The 18725-nt window shown below is 43.5% G+C and overlaps 2 protein-coding genes across 2 annotated transcripts in view; both read right to left on the minus strand.

Moving 5' to 3' along the window:
* Positions 1 to 817: 817 nt before the first annotated feature.
* c1qtnf5 (C1q and TNF related 5) lies at positions 818 to 5283 on the minus strand. The gene is made up of 3 exons (XM_079166635.1): positions 5086 to 5283; positions 2441 to 2676; positions 818 to 2361 (listed from the first exon to the last, which is right to left on the minus strand). Exons 2-3 carry the CDS (start codon positions 2661 to 2663, stop codon positions 1841 to 1843), a joined length of 744 nt encoding a protein of 247 aa, XP_079022761.1. The 5' UTR covers positions 2664 to 2676; positions 5086 to 5283; the 3' UTR covers positions 818 to 1840.
* A 6088-nt stretch (positions 5284 to 11371) lies between these two features.
* kmt2a (lysine (K)-specific methyltransferase 2A) overlaps positions 11372 to 18725 on the minus strand; it is a gene marked incomplete at its 5' end in the record, with an annotated part of 33372 nt that continues 26018 nt past the window's right edge. The window contains 9 exon segments of the mRNA XM_079165740.1: positions 11372 to 12646; positions 12753 to 12882; positions 13809 to 13889; positions 14063 to 14170; positions 14355 to 14529; positions 14627 to 14701; positions 15084 to 15310; positions 15390 to 15458; positions 16157 to 18709. Coding sequence (XP_079021866.1) covers positions 12371 to 12646; positions 12753 to 12882; positions 13809 to 13889; positions 14063 to 14170; positions 14355 to 14529; positions 14627 to 14701; positions 15084 to 15310; positions 15390 to 15458; positions 16157 to 18709 — 3694 coding nt within the window. The 3' untranslated portion in view covers positions 11372 to 12370.

Here is an 18725-nt window from a genome sequence, read left to right on the forward strand (position 1 = left end):
ATTGATTAACTCCCTGCTTCTCTCATTCTATCATAGAGGGAATACTTATGAGGAAATATTCAAAGCTTAATTACGTGTAGTCTGAGGGAGTGAAGGGAAAATAACATTTCCTCAAGTGTGAGGTAGTGTATTTGACAGGCACACAACGACATTACTTGGGTTCTGGTTTCGTCAGAGTTCACCCTCCTAAATAAACAACCCACACCCTCGAGAAAGATGTCAAGAGACGATGGGAGAGACTCAGCTCAGTAAACTGGGAAACTAATATGTCATCATTGTTTTAAACTATTATCCGTGACGGGAAGAAGGATGTGACTGACATCAACCAGCTCACAGTGTTGACGTGTAGCTGGAGAGTCTCACAGCGTTTGGTGAAACCATTAGGCCGAAGTAAACAGTGTGAATCCAGTGGAAAATGATTCATTTCCAGACGTTGTCATTATGGTATTTACTTTGGTGGTGCTTTGCCTTTGGGAATGGAAACCAAAGAGTCGGGTGTATCGGGTGGATTTAATTGATGAAAATGCCAAGTAAAAGTTGACAAATTTGGCAATGGTCGAAAGTGACAAAGTACATTTACTCAAGCATTGTACTTTTGAGGTACTACTGGAGTATTTGCATTTCATCCTACATTATACTTCTACTCCATTACATTTCAGAAAGAAGTATTGCTATTAGTTACTTTTTCAGATTAAGATTTTAGATTTTAAAAACATCTAATAAAATGATGCATTGTTAAAGATTAAACCACTGGTTCCCATTGTTTACAGCCCTTTATTCAAGTCCCTTATCATGTTTCAGATGTCTTTAAGTCGTATCCGGCTCCTGTACAGAGGATTTACCATCTCAACTTCTCAGATGGTCTCATTTGAATAACAATTTAAGGCTTAATGAGATAAAAATATATTTTCTGCATCATAATCTTTCCTCTCACAATCTTTCAGATTCATCTTGTGACCCTTTGGAGGGGGCTCATCCCTTAGGTTGGACACCACTGGATCAAAACATCTATCTGTAACTGTATATAAGGTAACTAATACTAGCTCCACCTCAACCAGCTTCAACAGTATAACAATGTCACTTACACATTGATACTTCAGTATTAACAATTTGATATTAAATACTTTAAGTACATTTTGCTGATGATACATACGTAGTTAAAGTTAAGTATGAGTTTTAATGCAGGGATTTGCAATGAAGTGTTTTCACATTGTTTTAATGGTTCTTTCACTTTAGTAAAGGATCTGAGTACTTTTCCCACCACTGCAGTCAGGTGCGTGCACAGTCTGGCATGTTATGAGATGGTGACCCAAATATCATGTTTGGAGATTGATTTGAAAGTGTAGAACTGTTAACTTATTGCAACAATAAGTAAAACGGATCTCCTCACACAGTGTGAATTGGTATTTATGGCCAAAAATATGTCAGTCATTTTTAAAAACTAAGATGGTTTATTCATTCTCCATGTTTGCTGCGCAGATATTAACGGGAAACAAAGCGCAATAATCACATAAAAGCTGTTTGAATTTGTGGCCTGGAGGAGGCTGGAGGCTGCTTCCACAACATCTGTTACAGGAATTAAGTGACACAGCAGTTTGAAGGCTGCGACTGAAGAACAGACACTGACTAAACAGTGTATGTACCTCACGCCTCACCAGTACGGTATGTGCCACTCAGGTAACATTGTCTGGTGTGTTTTATACTCATTACACAAACACAGATGCACCAAGTCACGGCCCATTCACTTCTCAATAAGAAAACTGAAATAAGCAAACAAAAAGCAGGTTGTGGATCATTTCCCAAAGTGGGAAATGACTTTGTTTGAGTTCATGAGCCCGTGTCATGCAAACACAGCAGAGTTTTTCCAGTCTGAGTACACCAGGAAGCCAGTGAAGGTGCTGTCTGTCTTGGTGCTGGAGTAAAATCCACTGTACTCTGACAGAGCCATCTGGACCCACACCTGGTCACCAGGAACGAGGTGGAGCAGGGAGCCGCCTGACAGGGACGCCGGTTTGGGCCAGTTGCCGTAGAACTGAAAATAAGATGCCACTGTGTGTGCGTTTTTCATCAGGTCAAACTGGAGGCTGGCGCGGTAGACTGTGGCGTGGACGGCAAAGTAGTAAACTCCTGGCACTTTGCAGGTGAAGCGTCCCGTCTCTGTGTTGTAGTCGCCCTGTTCGTTGATCACGACCTTGTCGAAGTGGACTGCGTCTCCCACGGTGAGGGGTAAAGTGTGGCCCTCGGCTAGTTTGACAGTGAAGGCTGATTTGGGGGCCACTGCGCACTCTCCCGCCTGTCCCCTCTCTCCCTTTGCTCCTGGGTCACCGCTGTCTCCGGCCAGGCCTCGCACTCCTGTCTCACCTGGAGGAGCACAGACGTGAGCATCAACAGCGGACATGTATCACATACTCACACATAGATACATGTAAAAATAGAGCACCTGGGTCTCCCGCGTCCCCCTTCTGTCCCTTCTCCCCCGGGGCAGCATCTCTCCCGTCCCTCCCGTCTCTCCCTGGCTGACCAGGACTGCCGTGAGCTCCAGGAGAGCCCGGGATACCAGGGTGACCGGTACACAGACTGGGAGGGATCTTGTTGTCTTCTAACTGGTTGGAAAGGTGGACTTGGAGGAGAAGGAGGGAGTGCAACAGCCAGAGTGAGGTCATTGCAGTGTCAGGGCTGAGGGAGAAAAGATAAATAGATTTTAGTCTTGTAAAGATAAAGATTACAAACAAGTCTGTGGACGAGTAACACCAAAGTTTGAGCTGGACTACATGCAGTGAGATAATATGATCCAGTTAAACAAGAGTGCACCACATAAACATCAAACTTCATCAGATCACAGGCGCCAGAAGAGCACATACAAATGTTGAAATTGTGTAAACACACTGTCATGAGTGTTTTACAACATAATTTGAGGACTTGCAGTCAAATTCAGTTCACCTACAAATATGCGGTGGCACAGGATTAAAAGCTTCAGTTCAGTTGCAGTTCGAGGGAATTTAACACATGAATTTAAGGACTCTCAAGAAGACCTGTTACCTGAAAAAAATATGAATTATCATAAAACTAGTTTAAAGAAATGTAAAGCAATAGCCAGTAATTTAGCACAGATGTCTCATGAAAGTGTCCTTCTCTACGCAGGTAGAAATCTTTAAAAAATCTAAAATCTTTGAGATTTTTACTAAGATTTGACTGTAACAAGTCCCACGTGGAGCTTGTTTTATTAACACAAATTGGTTCCAACAGGTGATTCAGCTTCCTCGAATAATGAGAGTCATGATAACAAGAACAGCGTGCTCTGTTTCAGAGAAAGCACGTGGTGGGAAGGGGGGGGGGGATTACCAGAAATGAAATAATGCAAACAGAAAAGACCATCATCTATGATCCCGGGCTGATTTAACTTTTATATAAATAACTCAAAGCCTAAACTAGATATCATTTCATTGTTTGACATTAAACATTGGTCAAATTGCAGAGAGTGCAAAGATCATAAATCCATGTAAATAAAAGAGCATGTGTAACGTTTGTTTCTGTGAATGCCATTCAGTCAATTCAGAAGAATGACAGTAATACAAATTCCTGAAGCTAATGACTAATCACGTGTTCATGAAGAAATACGATGACAAAACAGATGTTTCTAATAAAAGTTTGATGAGATGCTGAAAACCAGACAGGCGTCTCGGAAACTACTCACAGCCACATTCAACAGTTAAAAATGTCATCAACAAATTCTCTGTCTTTCCGTCCGCTCCTTTTTCCCTGCTTGTGTGTGAACCTCGATCTCATTCTGACCCTGCCTGGACAGTGTGAGAGCTCTCAAATTGTACTGCTACCCGGCCTGGATATAATCTGTATGTTTTCCTGCCGGGCTTTTGGCCAGCTCGTCTCCACAGCCTGTTGCCCTGGTTGGCCGTCTGTCTGGCAGCAGGACAGGCGTCACAGGACCATGAAGTGATCTGATGAGCTGAGCAGGAGGACTCGCAGCTGTCTAACAGTACACCGCTCTCTTGTGGACTCCATGTTCATGGTTAAAACTTGCAGTTTGTGGTTTGTGACAATGATGAGAACCGCTAAGAGTTTTCTTTGTCATCTATCTGGAGGTCTCCTAATTGGAAACTAAAGCTTGCACCCACAACAGCTGCAAAATAAGACAGAGGAGGGAGGAGGAGTGGGGAGGAGGGAGGAGGGATAAAAACAGAAGGAAACAGTGAGTGAAAAAAGTTTGAGGGAGAGAGAAACGCATGTCAGCGTTCCTGAGAGAAGAGGAGTGCAGACAAGAGGACAAATAATGGAGAGTCTGAACAGCTGTCTGCCATCAGTCCTCGGATGATTAGAAACATGAATGTTTTCAATAACCCAACAAAAGATGAATCCACCAATTATAGGAAACTAATATGTAGATGCCAGTGACAACTGTACAACTATAAACACTTTTGACTCAGTTTATACTGTTTGTTTTTTAATGTATGTTCATAAGTTGCAGATTTGTCAGACTTTAATTTTCATGTTGGATACATTTTTACAGGCAGTTCAAAGATCTGATTTCTCTGTAAGACTGAAATATTTTTGTGCATATTGAGACCAGCTGAAGTGCACTGACATTATCCACGTTTACTGTAACCCTCTAACAGGCAGTTAAAGGCAGAGCTGCACTTTTATTTTGACCGTGTGTTGCTGAATAATGCAATGAGCCGGTGATGGAAAGCACATTTACTCAAGTACTGTACTGAAATACAACGTGGTGGTACTTTTTACTACATTATTTGTTTACACCACTACATTTCAGAGAAAACGATTGTACTTTTAACTTCACCACATTATAAGACAGCTTTAGTTGACTACTTAGGTTGACTACAGGTTAAGATGTTTAGATTATAAGAAGACTGGCTCCATCAAGCAGTCCTATCTAATACACAATAATGCACTTTGTACTATTTCACATTTTATCGGTTGCTCTGAAGGGAAAAAAAGCCTTCGGACATATCTTAACTCTGCACTATGACATGTGCAGACTTCACCTGTGTGTCCGGAAACACTGAAGAGCAACTTTCACTCACAAATCAGGAAAAAAAAAACTTAACTTACCGGACGATGTGGCGTGAAGTCTTCTGGAGCTGCTGCTGCTGCTGATGTTTGAGTGCATCAAAGAGAACCCAGTGAAAGCCGTTCCTCCCAACCAGAGCGTCTGGCTGGGAACAACTGAAAGGAAACGGTAATGAAATCCAATTAGAAACTGGGAGGAGAGAGAAGAGGGAGGACACAGAGGAACATATTTGATGTCAATCCAGCACAAACAAAAGAGAAATAACCAACTGTGGAACAACAGAAGTGACTAAATCAATATGAAAAGGAGGGGTTCGATGTTTGGGAGATTGCATAACAGTGTTTGGGGAAACTCTCCAAGACACGACCTCAGAGTTCAGAGGGCTGTGGTCAGAAAAAGGCAAAGAGTCACCACATCAAACTGCAGCAGAGAATGAGCTCTATTACATGAGATTATTTACACAAAACACAACAGTTTAAACGACAGATGAGAGAGATAAATACAGACGTCAACTGACATAAAAGCAAACAGATACAATCACAGTTTCTTTACTCTACTCTGTGATTTTCTTTATCTGCCTGCAAGCAATTTGCTCCATCCAGATAACATCAGCCTATTATCAGTCCCCCACTCAGACGAGGCTCTCTGACGGTAATCCTCTACTCCCTGTAATCCTTCAGTGTTAAATTGATAAAGCAAGAGCTCTTAGTATCTTTTTGGCAAGGAAGCTAAAGTTGAGCTGCTTGAATTCAGCAGCTCCCTTGAATTTTCCGGCCAAGGAATACATGTTTTCACTGTTATCGTGCAGCAGTGACCCCAAACAGACCAGAACTGTGCCAAAACTGGAGATGGCGGAGGAGTGTCTAATCTCTGTGGGAGAAGCGAAAAAGAGAAAACAAGCAGGATGAAGCCTTGGAGCAGGACCGTGTTTAGTGTGACACGTGGGGCAGCAATATGTTCGACCATGGGCCAATGTTTCACAGGTTTGTCGCTTGTAATTTAGAAAGTAGTTGACTGATAAATCATTTTCGCTCTCGAGATGGCAACGTCACTCTGTCCACCACTTCGGTCCAGACTGAAATGTCTCAACAACTATTTGACGGATTGATCCGACATTCTCAGACATCTTCGGTTCCCAGAGAATTAATCCTACTGACTTTGGTGCAGACATTCTTCTTCCTTTAAAGTTTCATTCTAATACTTCCATTGATCCCCTAGCTTTGAATTTAGTGCCATCATCAGGTTCAAATTTGTGTTTGTTTAATACTTTGATTAATGATCAAATGATTGCAAACAGCGTGTTAGAGAGGTGATGTTAGCATTAAGCTCAAAGCACCACTGTGCCTAAAAACAGCCTCAGAGCCACTAGACCTTTGTTTTCATTGTACGTTTGGGCCGCTTCTGTTTGTACTCATTTAGCAAAGAATGACTAGTACATGCAAATATATGTTACATGTGAGACTGAAGCTGTAATCGACAGGATAAACGGTCGCCTGCTTCAGTTATGGTTGACTTAAAGTCTAGTGTTGTTGTCTTAGGATAAAATGTCATCAGCATACAACTTCAGTTGGACTGTTTTTGGACCTATTTGTTTGTGAGGCACAGATCGGTTATGGTCAATTAAACAATGACATTAAAACTGTGTTTTAAATTGAAGGAATACTTGTTTTACAATTAAATGAAGTGGATTAAGTATTTATCTGTCGAACGATTCTTGTAGGATTGTTGGACTTCAACACCTTAGTGCTGTTTGAATAGCTTGGTGCAGAATGAACTATGGGTAGCATGAGATATTACACGGATTTACCTTAAGCTTGTATTTACATTTCGTAGATTTGTGAAAAAGTATGTAAGCTATAAAAACTGTAAATCATAAAAGTGAAAAGTTTCAGCTTTTGTCAGGGGATTTGGCCCATCGGCCAACCACAAGTATAATAGTTTAATTACTACACAGTAAATCATGTCAATACAATCAATACATCTTTATGTGTTATTGACACACACACAGGCAATTAAAATGACTTACTTGATTGTGAAAATGTGCACACACCCCACAGTTATACATAATAAGATATGTATTTGCTGTGACATGTATGTTCCCACTGAGAACAAGGAGTGAAACTGCTCTGACTGAACACATGGGTCTACTTAGTGTTTTAACGATAAAACGCTACGTTTAAAACGCTACGTTTTATGTGGGGAGTCGGGGGCATGTTTTTGATTAGCAGCACCTGAATCAGCACATTCTGGGTCTGCTAATTTCCTGTTAAAGTCCATAAACTGCTGCTCAGAGGATTTACTGTTGATTTAGACCACTTTGCAAACTTAACAATTGGAATATATTTCTAGTGGGTTGCGGTGAAAAAGTTGTGGCAAAAGTGAGATTGGGGTTAGCAGAATAAAGTTTAGTTTTAGTTTGGGCATGAACTACTTTTCAAAATAAAATAAAAAAAACATGTCCTGAACTCGAGGAGCTGTGAACACAGACGCGGTGCCTCTTTAAAGAGGATATAGCGTGACAATGCACTTATTTCCCAAAACATCTGTGCTTGAATGGAGAAAAAGCTCAGTTTTGACCTTTAAAACAACTCATTGTGGTGCCCACAGATTACTGACTGAATGAGTATAATATATATTTATATATAATATAACATAAAACCTCCAGAAGAGCGACAAACTAGTCCAAACTACTTGAATGTTACGTTAAGTGTAAATAAATGCAGTAAACGAGGCAAGAGACAACAAAGAGTAAAGGAGACATGTTTATTATTTAAACTATCACTTAAATAAAAAAGTGCATAGAAAATAAACATGATTAGAAACTTTTCTTTTTACACTTATATACAACTTTGTTTCCTAATTATACATTCAACCAAGTAGTTTGTGGTCTATTTTCACTGTGGTGGTTTTCCTTCATTTCGTTGATGTGTATTGAACGAACACTGTTAAAAACGGGATAAAATATGACTGTTGAACTCATGAATACCATTATTACAGAGAGCAGGAGGAATATTGATAAGACAAAGGTATATTCAAGGCATAAGAAACAAGCCTGTTCATGATCCATGATCCCTCTCTTTCCCCTTCCCTCCGCTCCCTCTGTGACACCACATCCCATCCTCGGCTGATAACTTCTATACATGAGAAACAATTAGAAAATTACAAATACATGTTACGTACTCGCCAGACACTCTCCCCGAACCTTGACTTGTAAAAGAACAATTCAGGGTGGATGTTGCACAAAATAAATAAATTAAATGTTTTCAACATCAGCATTTTGACTTTCTATTAAAAAAAAAGAAAGAAAAAAAAAAAACAGTACATGAGAAGTACAACAAAAGCTTCGGAGGCGAGGGAGGTCCTCAGGGAGGGATCTTTCAAACTCCTGGACAGCCCCCACAGACCAAACTCTTTAATTTATACCACATCAAGTCTAAAAAGTCCCTGTTAAAAACGTACAAAGAAAAGAAAACTGAAAAACATTCACTACAACAACCAGAGGGGGGGGGGGGGGGGACACAAAATGGCTGACCTCAAGAAGTTCACAACCACATTAATACAGTTACATTTCTCATCACATTAAAAAAAAGAAAAAAAAAGGAAATGTTCCTTTCCAGAAAAAAAAAAAAAGATTTGAAAAGCAAAACTGCAGCGCTCCTCGTGTTGACGAAGGAACGCTCACAGGCACAGCAAAACTGGTACTGGATATCAATATACAAAAGAATGATGCACGTTAGTTTCATCTGATAGTACTGTAACACAAAACCATTATAGAGTACACTGAAACATTGCTATTAACCGTTATAAATCTGCTGTTTTGCTACTGTAACTAAGTTTGTCTGTCCATTCCATATATTGTATAGATACTAAAGTACAAGAAATTGCTATGCATGTTTCCGTATAATATTGTTATGTATTTATACTATAGTTACAGATAATGACAGAGAAGGGCCACTGGTGTGGCGTGGTAAAATGCAGTCCAAAGAAACAACGGAGACCATTTCCTTGTTGTGTGTGTATATATATATGTATGTATATATATATATATATAAGCTGTCGAACAGTGAAATAAATGACTTATTGTTCACTGGAAATTCAGAAGTGGATCTCGAGGAGTGAGAGCCGTAGACAGAGCCCTTGGCATCAGTAAACACGTTATCACCGACGCGAGCGTGAAGTGGAGAGCTAACCGAGTAAGAACTTGTCGTCCTGCAGACAGAAATGCCACTGCTGTTCACGCTTCAGTATTATTCCCAGTGCTGAAAAGAAAAGCCGCCGCCGCTGCTGCCCAGTTTGAGGTCACGTCTACATATTGTTCATATCTCTACCAGGGGGTTATCGACACAAGAACTGAAAACAAATGTAGGCAACAAAGCATCAACATTATCCGGTGACGTGAAGGAATATACATTCATCGTTGACCTTAGCAGCTGAACTCAGCGAGCCCGACGTCGGTGCAGCCGTACAACCGCGAAGGGGCCGGCCCACCGGTTTAGGGTCGGGGGGGAGGGGGCGCCTGATCTCGAGCCCTAAGTGGAAAAGCACAGCCGAGGTTTGTACACACTGCACCTTCAGGAAGGAGAGGGCTGCTGGCGTGGTCCCTGCCTTCACTTTGTTGCAGGAAAAAAACAAAAAAAAACGAGTCAAGTGCACTTGGCTAACGTCTCTTTCAGGAGTCATCAAGACCAACCAAAGGTGACCAAACTCAGTTTTTATATATCGGGGGCCTGATGCACAAACTCAAAGGTATTCTCAGTGACCATCTGTGCTTGTGGTTTCAGCATTGGAGCTGTACTGTCTGTCTGTAGAAAGAGTTTTCCTATGTCTATTCAGTGCCTGTGTCACAGCTAAAGTGCAAATCATGTGTGGGTCATGTTTTTTTCTTTCCGTTCACAACAAGAAGCAGTGCGGGAGCGACTGCTAAACGGCCTTCGGGTGATAACGAAGTCGGCATGAACGGTGGACAACAATAAATTAATTTATTTTTTTTAAAAAGGGACAAAAGAGTGAAACAAGTCATTCTAAACCTTCTAAATCGATTGTTCCGACCACGACATGAAGGCTCGTGAGAGAGAAGAGGCATTTACAACTAAGGCAAAAACCACGACGACAGTGAACGAGAGAATAGAAAGTGATTTCTGAATGGGATCACCGGGATCAAGTGGCTTCTTTAATAAACGGATTGGCTCGACAGGGGTACGATGAATGCTGCGGATGGCGTTAAAGTAAAGGCACCTCTTTGTTTTTAGCCTGCAGAGGGACAACACTGTCTGCTGGAGCCTGTCGACCCACGGTTGATTAGTGACGAAGAGGGGAAAGGACTGCCTGGTAGCAGCAGCCTGTGTGTGGGCTTGATTCTCGGTGTGATGTGGTGTGGGGACAATAAGGCTGGAGAGAGGAGATAATCTGCTCGGGATCAACAATCTTAACTCTCTCAAGTGCATAATTAATAGTTCACGACTGCCGTACTCTGCCAGCTAGAACTGGAACAATAAAAAATAACATCAGCTCCGACCAAACGGCCCGGGATAGATAAAAGAGCAACTGGTGGACTGAACTCAACGGACCAAGCCACAGACCAGTGTCAGTCTTTGGAATCAACGAAAACATTCAGGCTACAAAGAAAAAACAAATTAAAATTAAAAACAAAAAAAAACAACTTTGAAAAGGCAGCGGAATACAAAACATAGAGACCAAGCATTAGTGTTTGTAAACCTCTATTTCCTACAAAAATGGCAATAAAATAAATACAATTTTTTAAAAATATAAATACCATCATTAAGTGCTATTCACTAGTGAGTGCTTTGTAAGTCTTTTTGTAGAAAAATATACATTATTTACATTTGTTTTTTTTAAAAGCAAGCATGATATTTCCCTGTCCATAATAAAAAAGATGACAAGACAAGACTAAAAAAAAAAAAGACTTAATACAAATAAAAAAACATTTTCCAAAGTAACGGTTATCACAACAGGCCAAGGAGACAACAAGCTGTGTGAAAATTCAATTCAAGGGCGTGATGTTTGGTTCTCTCTGCTGCTGTAATTTTGGAACGTGATTCAAAAGTCCGAGCTTATTGAATTACCAAAAACAATTTTTTGATAACAACAGCATGCGCGTGGTCTGTATGTTTCAGATCCACGGCTGTAATCTGGATCACAGCTCCGAAAAAAAAAAATCAATTATAAGTATGTCTACTAAAGCACATCAGTAGGGTTCTCCAGGCCCTTGGCTGTCAGTCCACCAGAATCTCTAGCTGCCTCGCTCTGTCAGGCCAGAGGCTTGAATCCCATCACTAACATGTCTACATAGCTACCAAGCTGTCAGACTTCAATTTTAAGTACAACGGATGCTATCGACCTCAGATATCACCCTTTACACGAATGGACAAAAATAACCTTTTTGCTTCTTTTTTTTTTTTTAAACAAATCTACATTTCTACCCGTGTCTCTTTTTCTCTCTCTTCCTTTCTGTGGCCACTGCTCCCCCTAGTGTTTCCACCGGTACAGCTCTTCTCAGGCTGCTTATTCACAAGCAGCTCCTATTTACAGTGTTGAATGTACACACACACACACACACGCACGCACGCACACGCACACGCACACACACACACGCACACACACACAAGGGGGAACGGTTCAGTAAATCACCACGGCTCTGGAGGCATCAGGGCACATTCAGACAGGGAGATGTGCATCACTTATAGCCGACACTGAGGTTTATAAAAATAAACAACAAAAACAAACAGAAATACTAACAAGTTTCTAATTTTTCTTTCTAATAAAATTACTGTTCCAAGTCCCTTCAACAAATTGCACTTTGGTGTAAAATGGAACCGAGTTTTCTTTTTCTTCTATGTTCACATCTCAGCATTAGTGGACCAGAGAGGATGGGCCAATGTAAAAATGATGAAGGGGTAACTTTATCATCCAAATGTAAATTAAAGTTATTGTTATATTGCAATGCTGTGAAGGCTCAAACCGTTTCATAACTCACCTCTGAGGGCGAAACTTCCCGTGCCAAATGTAAAGGAGACAAAAGGAGGCACAATATGTTTGAATTTCTACGAGTGGCTCCTCCTCCAAAAAATGGCCCTTCCTGTATGTACAGTGCGACCCACGGCCGCTGCCTCTGCTGTGGTTCTAGCAGCAGAAACGCCGACAGAGCCGGCGCCCTGTTGGCAGCGGCGGTCCTACGTGGACCGGACCCAGGAAACCGGACATACAGCCGGTGCCACGGCAAAACCCCCAGTAAGGGAGGACCTCAGAACGCCGTGGCACTGCTGCTCAACACCCTACCAGTCAGTCCCCTTTTCAATTGTTCAGATATCAGTTGAGGAACTTGCGACACTTCTTCGCACCGCAGTTGCAGGGCAGCTTGTTGCTGGCATCCTCAATGGGGAACTTGTAGTCGTAGGTCAGCTCCTCCCCGCAGTAAATGCGCCGAGAGGCAAGGATGACGATGTGCTTCAGGCCGTCCACAGTGATGACCCGAGAGTAGCAGTTGGGCTCACAGGAGTGGTTGATGAAGCGGGCGGCGTTGCCGTGCACCGTGGCGTCTACCACCTCGTAGTCATCGATGCGGAACATGTAACAGCCAATCCCCTGTGAGAAAAGCAAAGACAGAGGTTTCATGCATGTTATATTATTATATTAAAGTTCATCAAACTAGTAGATTTTTTTAACTCAAAGTTCATTCCCTAGAGCTCACCTTTCCGTCGTAATATTTCTCCCGTTTGTCAGTGAGCACGGACCGAATGACGTTTCCAGAGTATTCAATGACCATCTCCGCTGCATCAATGGTTTTCTTGCAGAACAGACCTCGGCCATGAATGGGAGACCTGCAGAGGGATACAGGGTTTGGAATCGAATCCCACTAATGGCTTTCGCCTGCATATGGAGACGTTGATTTTGTTTAGGCCACCTGCCTTTTTTATACCTTCAAGTTCATCAAGATCATGGACAACCACAACTGATCTCAGTATTATAAATGACAAAGGTACATGTGACAGTGAAATCCAACAGGAAATGTCTAAAATCTCCTTTTTGACCACAGGACTTTCCCCAGATTCTAGGAACCTTTTAGGGAACTCACTGCGTTTCAACCGCAGAGACCACAAGGAGAACAAGGAAGTACTCTTCTATCGATTTAGGACCATTTTAGGAGACAAGAAGAGCCTTTCTCTTTGTTTGATGACATTAAAAGTAAAGTTAGGCTTTAATTTTGGCTTCCCGATTTGTTTAAAAAAGAGAGAGGCATCATGTAGCAGTGCTGCGAGTGACAGAATGTAAGAAAAAGTCTGATTGTTTCATGCTGGTTACGTTCTAAAGCACAAATAAATGACCATCAAACACTCAACAGATGATCTACTGAGGAGACAGATGGTCTTAATTTCATTTTCACCCCATGCATTTCATTCATTACATCCAACAAGCAGCAGTAAATACTGAGTGTTGTCGCAGTGAGATAAAACCAAGGCTGTTTCCCCCCCTACATGATTTTTTGATGAAACATGTGGCCACACTGAACTGCAGGCTGCAGTGTGTTTGTCCTTGTGACCACCAGCAGCCCTCGTCGGTTTTTCTGGTTCTTGGAAATACAGAAAATGGTCTGGAGGAACCTTCTAGTTCCTTGAAAAGTAATTACCAGGAAGTTGTTTGTTTAAACCCAGCTATTGAACATCATCATCTACGTCTTGTGCCACTTTTCATCCACCTAATTGTAAATGATTTACAAATGATGATGTTTAAGCCATTTGGATCTAACCTGTAGACTCCAACGGTTTCCTTAGAGGTGGCCTTGAGCTGTTTGAATCTCACAGCCAGTGGTAGCTCTATGGAAGCACGCCTGCAACAAAGAGAAGTGTCAAAATTATATTTTATAACTGTTAAACTCTCAATTTCAGATAATAATAATGTAAGACAAGATCCTCAGAGGGGGAGTTCATGTGTTGCAGCAGCACAATAGCAGATTGTAATGGCTGTGAATAAATAACACATCTTGTGGGCGCAGTAACTGACCTGGCAGTCCTGAGCTGCCCTTCGTCGTCATCGTCTTCTTGCGGCCTGTACTCGGGAGGCTGGCGGTGTTTTGAAGCCAGGAAATTGAACATGTCAAATACAGACCTCCTGGAAGGCAAACAGATGTAATAGGCAGCAGTCAGAAACACAAACGCACAAGAGCCAAAAAAGTTTGATTAAAACCATTTTTTTAAAGTCAGAAAGAAGGTTCTTTGTTTTCCAATCGTGCAATGAGTCATTAACCCGATCTGTCTATACACGTCTTATAGACACGTGTGGGTTCCTTCCTGACCTGTGGTGGATCTCTGCACGAGCCGACCCGTGGGGGTTGATGGGAGGTTCATCGGTTTCCTCTGGTTTATGGAAGCGGAAGCGGTAGCTCCGACAGTGTCTGGAGCCGTAAAGCTGCTCGAGCAGGAAGACCACTGCCTCGTGGACGACTCCCAGCATCCTCAATCCATTCACACCTGCGGAGGAACAAAGGAAGACAATGAATCGTTTGCATACACACAGCGACGCTTCTATTCTTCTTTGTTTTGCGGCGTCGTCAGAGTGATGCCTCACCTTCAAAAGAGAGCTCTTTGAGTCGTGCGTTGGAGCGAGCTTCCTGCACCTTATCAGTCAGGGATTTCCAAGCCTCTGTAAAGTTAGGACACGACAGCTCAGTATTTCATGCACACTGTAACAGATCTTATTTTATTTTATCACCTTTATATGAATACATGTGAAGTATATATGTGAAATGTAACCTTTTATGTTGTAATTACAGTGTTTCTTTAGATCTGATAAAGAACATCGAGTGCAGACAGGAAGTCAGGTGCATTTTGTATCTACAGTAATGATTTGTATTAAAATGTTTTCTAAACGAGGACATTGTTTCTCTGTGACAGCAAACAGCCCTGTGCTCTATATGTATGGGCAACAAGCCACTCAATATAGCTTTATATACTTTAAAAGCACACGTTATATGACTTTTTGCCGAAGGCATATTAGCACAGAAACAAAGTCGCTTTCCCCTCACCTTCGATGCTCTCACAGCGGATGTGGAAGCCGTCCTCACTGCAGATTTCAAAGATGATGCCCTTCTTGGGTTTGCTATCCAGGCCGGTGTCCCTGCTGTTGCCGTCTTGGTCGGGCGGTGAAGCCACAGGAAGAGACCCTGCTCCGCCGGCTGCAGATGGTTTGTCTTTGCCCACTACTTTCCCCGGTAACACAGGACTTTCAGATGTCTTCTTTTTACCAAGCACACTGGAAAATGATTACAGGCATTAGAACTCTTTAATATATTAAGTATGAAAATGGGCTCCTAGCCTGGATGACCCCATACCTCTTGCTGGTCGCCTTGTCTGCAGGCTTGCCCGTGTCCATGGGTTCGGGGGAGCTCAGCTCTTTGGAACTGTTTGCAAAGAGGATAAGAGAGGTTTAAAATGTATATTATATAATGTATATGGAATACATTTTATGCAAAAGTACTTTAGGGACCAATCGTGCAATATAGATTCATTCGAAATGAGATATTTCACGTACGAAACTGCAGTGACTGAAAACATAATGTTGTAGAAACAATCTGTTTGCTTTAAAGAAGCATCTAAAGAATACAGCATACACACAATCCTGTTCTTGTACTCACAATTAATTATAAATCAGAGTTTTCACGAATAAATTTCAATGACTTTAAAGCAAAATCTAATACATTTCCTGTGCATACATGAAAAAATAAGATGATGGATTTTTTTCATTTTGGATGAAAATCCAAGTCAAAATTTACCAAAATATATCTTAACTAAAATGAGTGACAAGCAATGGCTGTCGGGGAATATGACCTGAAAAGGCCAGCTGGTGCCTTCAAAAATAATGCGTAGTCAGGGCTTGAAATGAAGACGACTTTTCCAAAACTTCCTGGCTTCTTGTACTTTTCCAAAATTTCTCCAGACCTAGATATTGCTATTTTCTAAATACATGACTTTTCCAGGTATTTTTCATGATCATACGGACCTCGTATGATATATCTCATCATTTCCCATTTATTCATGTAAATAGGAATAAAGCAAAAACACAATAGATCTCAAGCCGGCAGAAGAACAACCGTCTCACCTTGGCTTCGAGTGATGTCGTCCTGCAGGGTTGCTTTGATGCTCCTCTGTCTGAGAGGCCTTGAGCTTTTTCACACTGGTTATGTCTGGACTCTGCCTGCTCCTCTTTGATTTCGGTTTGCCTTTTTCTCGTAAAGTGGTGGAGTTAGGCGGCCTTTGTTCTGATGATCTGGAGATGGGAGTTGTTCTGCTGCTCTGGGAGTGTGCAGAGGTTTGTGTTTGGGTGAACACTCCAACAACACGCCTGTTGGCGGGGCTTAGCGAGGTGGCTAAAGTAACGGTGGTGTTTGGACTGGAGTCCATAGTATGGGCTCTGCTAATATGCTGTAAATGGATGTTACTAACTTCTGTCTCTCCTTGCCGGTTCACAGCCATGCTGAAAGTCTGTTGGGAGGGCAGGACGCAGATGCTGCTGGCAATACATGTCTGCACAGAGGAGCTGATGTGTGATATCAGTGGACCCCCTGCTGATTGAAGGCCCAAGCCATGTGGACCGGCTTTGAACAGGAGGCTGCTAATTGGCCCTGTGATCTCCGTAGAGCCGGAGAGGGAGACCGTTCCTGGTGCAAGAAGGCCAGTCGCACCACTAGAGGGCACAGACACAACATTTAGCACTGACTGACTGGTGTTGAGGCCAGAGACTGTGCAAGGAATAAGGTGAGTGGAGGAATCATGGCCCAGGATACCAGACTGGGCAGTGCCGGGAATCCTCTGCTGAAGGAGAGTAGTGGGGTCCAAGTACATAACCCCACCCGATGTTGGTCTCTTGATAATATTGGGGACCTTGCGCTGAGAAGTGGAGCGGGTGCTTAACTCAACCAGGCCACCAGGGTGGCCAGAGATGCTGGCAGTAATCTGAGGGGAAGACAGGTTGATGAGCGTCATGTTGGGAGGGCCCACTTCAGACGGGGCCAGAGTAGGCTGGCTACGGGAGCGGGCCAACTTTTTGCTTTTTCTTGGTTGAAGACGAGAGATGGGCCTCTTCTTGCCGTGAGCAGACGCGAGTACAGTCTGGGACGAAGGACTGGACATTATGGCAACACCGGGACCCAGCTCGTGCGCCCGACCAGCCTCCGAGACCAGGATCTGGGACTGGTCGTGGGGCAACCCGATGAGAAGCCCTGAGGTGGTGCTGGGGATTCCCGTCTGGAAGCCCGTCTGTGTGGCTCCTGTGAAGGTGTGAATCTGGGAGGGGTGAGCCATGGTGCCCAGGACTTTGCCACCAGCAGGAAAGATTGACTGGGCTGTGGATAAAGCAGTATTCAGCCCTGTGGTAAGTGTCATAGAGCTCAGCACAGCTGAAGAGCTACCGTCCAACACTCCTGCGGCACTCATTTTTTGTGCGACACCATTAGGGACGGTCTGGAGAACATAGAGAGGCTGGAACTGCTGATTGACCACAATGAGCTTGTCGGGGCCTGGTTTGAGGACTGCTGGGCTGGAAACCTGAGTCTGGGATGGCCCTGGGCCAGGAACTGTACTTGGGCTGCCTGCAGCTGCAGCTGATGCCGGGATGTACTTCTGACCCTGAAGAGGCAGGGAGGGTGAACTTGGCAAACCAGGGGTACCAGAACTCCTGGGAACATCCTGGTTACCTGGAGGTTCAACCACCTGGCCAATGGCAGGGCTGGGAATAAACTGCTCGGGAGTCATGTGACCCTCTGTGACCTGCGTGTCCCTGTTTCCCAAAGTTGTAGTCTCATGCTGACTCTCCGACGGGGACACGCCTGGCCCTGCTCGTTTCTTGTCCCCGCTCTTTTCTCCACGGATCGTCTCTGGGTCAGAAGTCAAGCCCAGCATGGTGCGGTCTGAGGTATCTGAGATAAGACTCCCGGCAGTGTGGTTCTGACTGGCGTTGACAGAGGGGCTGCGTGTGGTCAGCACAGAGAGATCAGAAGGCAGCTCCAAAGGAAGATATGGCTCCTCTACAGATATGGAGCTATTCACACTACTCTCCACCACAGCTCCACTCTCAGCACTGGGCAGCTGCTGGGAAAAGTCATCAAACAGGATGTCTTTGGGCCGGTTGACATCCACTCCGCCATAGCCCTCATCCAGGAGCAGCTCTGAGGAGGACGGCTCAGACTGCTGACCCAGAGCCTGCATTGACATGGAAGGTGTGTTGAGGACAAACTCCATGATATCCGATGGCAGAATGTTGCCACAGTCATCACTGTTGTTGTTGTCGGAGTCTGATTTAAGCAGGTCTGTGCTGAGGGAGAGCTGGGCCTCGAGCGGATCCTGACCCTGACTCTGCGGCTGGGACTTGACCCCGCCTCCGAGAGGAAGACAGTTTTCTTTCTGGTTCTTTCTGCCTTCCCGCGTGTTGCCGCTCACAGCTCCACCGCTGTTGTCAGCCTCCTTGCTCGAGTCATGGGCGTCGGGCTTCTCGGTGTGTCTTTCTCTGCCCCTTCTCTTAGGAGCACTTTTATGTGGCGTGGAAGAAGAGGTGGCCGTAGTGGTGGCGGTGGTGCTGGTGGTGCAGACGCTGGTATCGCTCTCTGACCCATCATCGACACCGTCGAGCTGGCCAATACGTTGCTTGCCTAAGGTCCTGTCAAAACACAGCA

The sequence above is a fragment of the Pholis gunnellus genome, assembly GCF_910591455.1.
Source record: "Pholis gunnellus genome assembly, chromosome: 9".
Lineage (NCBI taxonomy): Eukaryota > Metazoa > Chordata > Actinopteri > Perciformes > Pholidae > Pholis > Pholis gunnellus.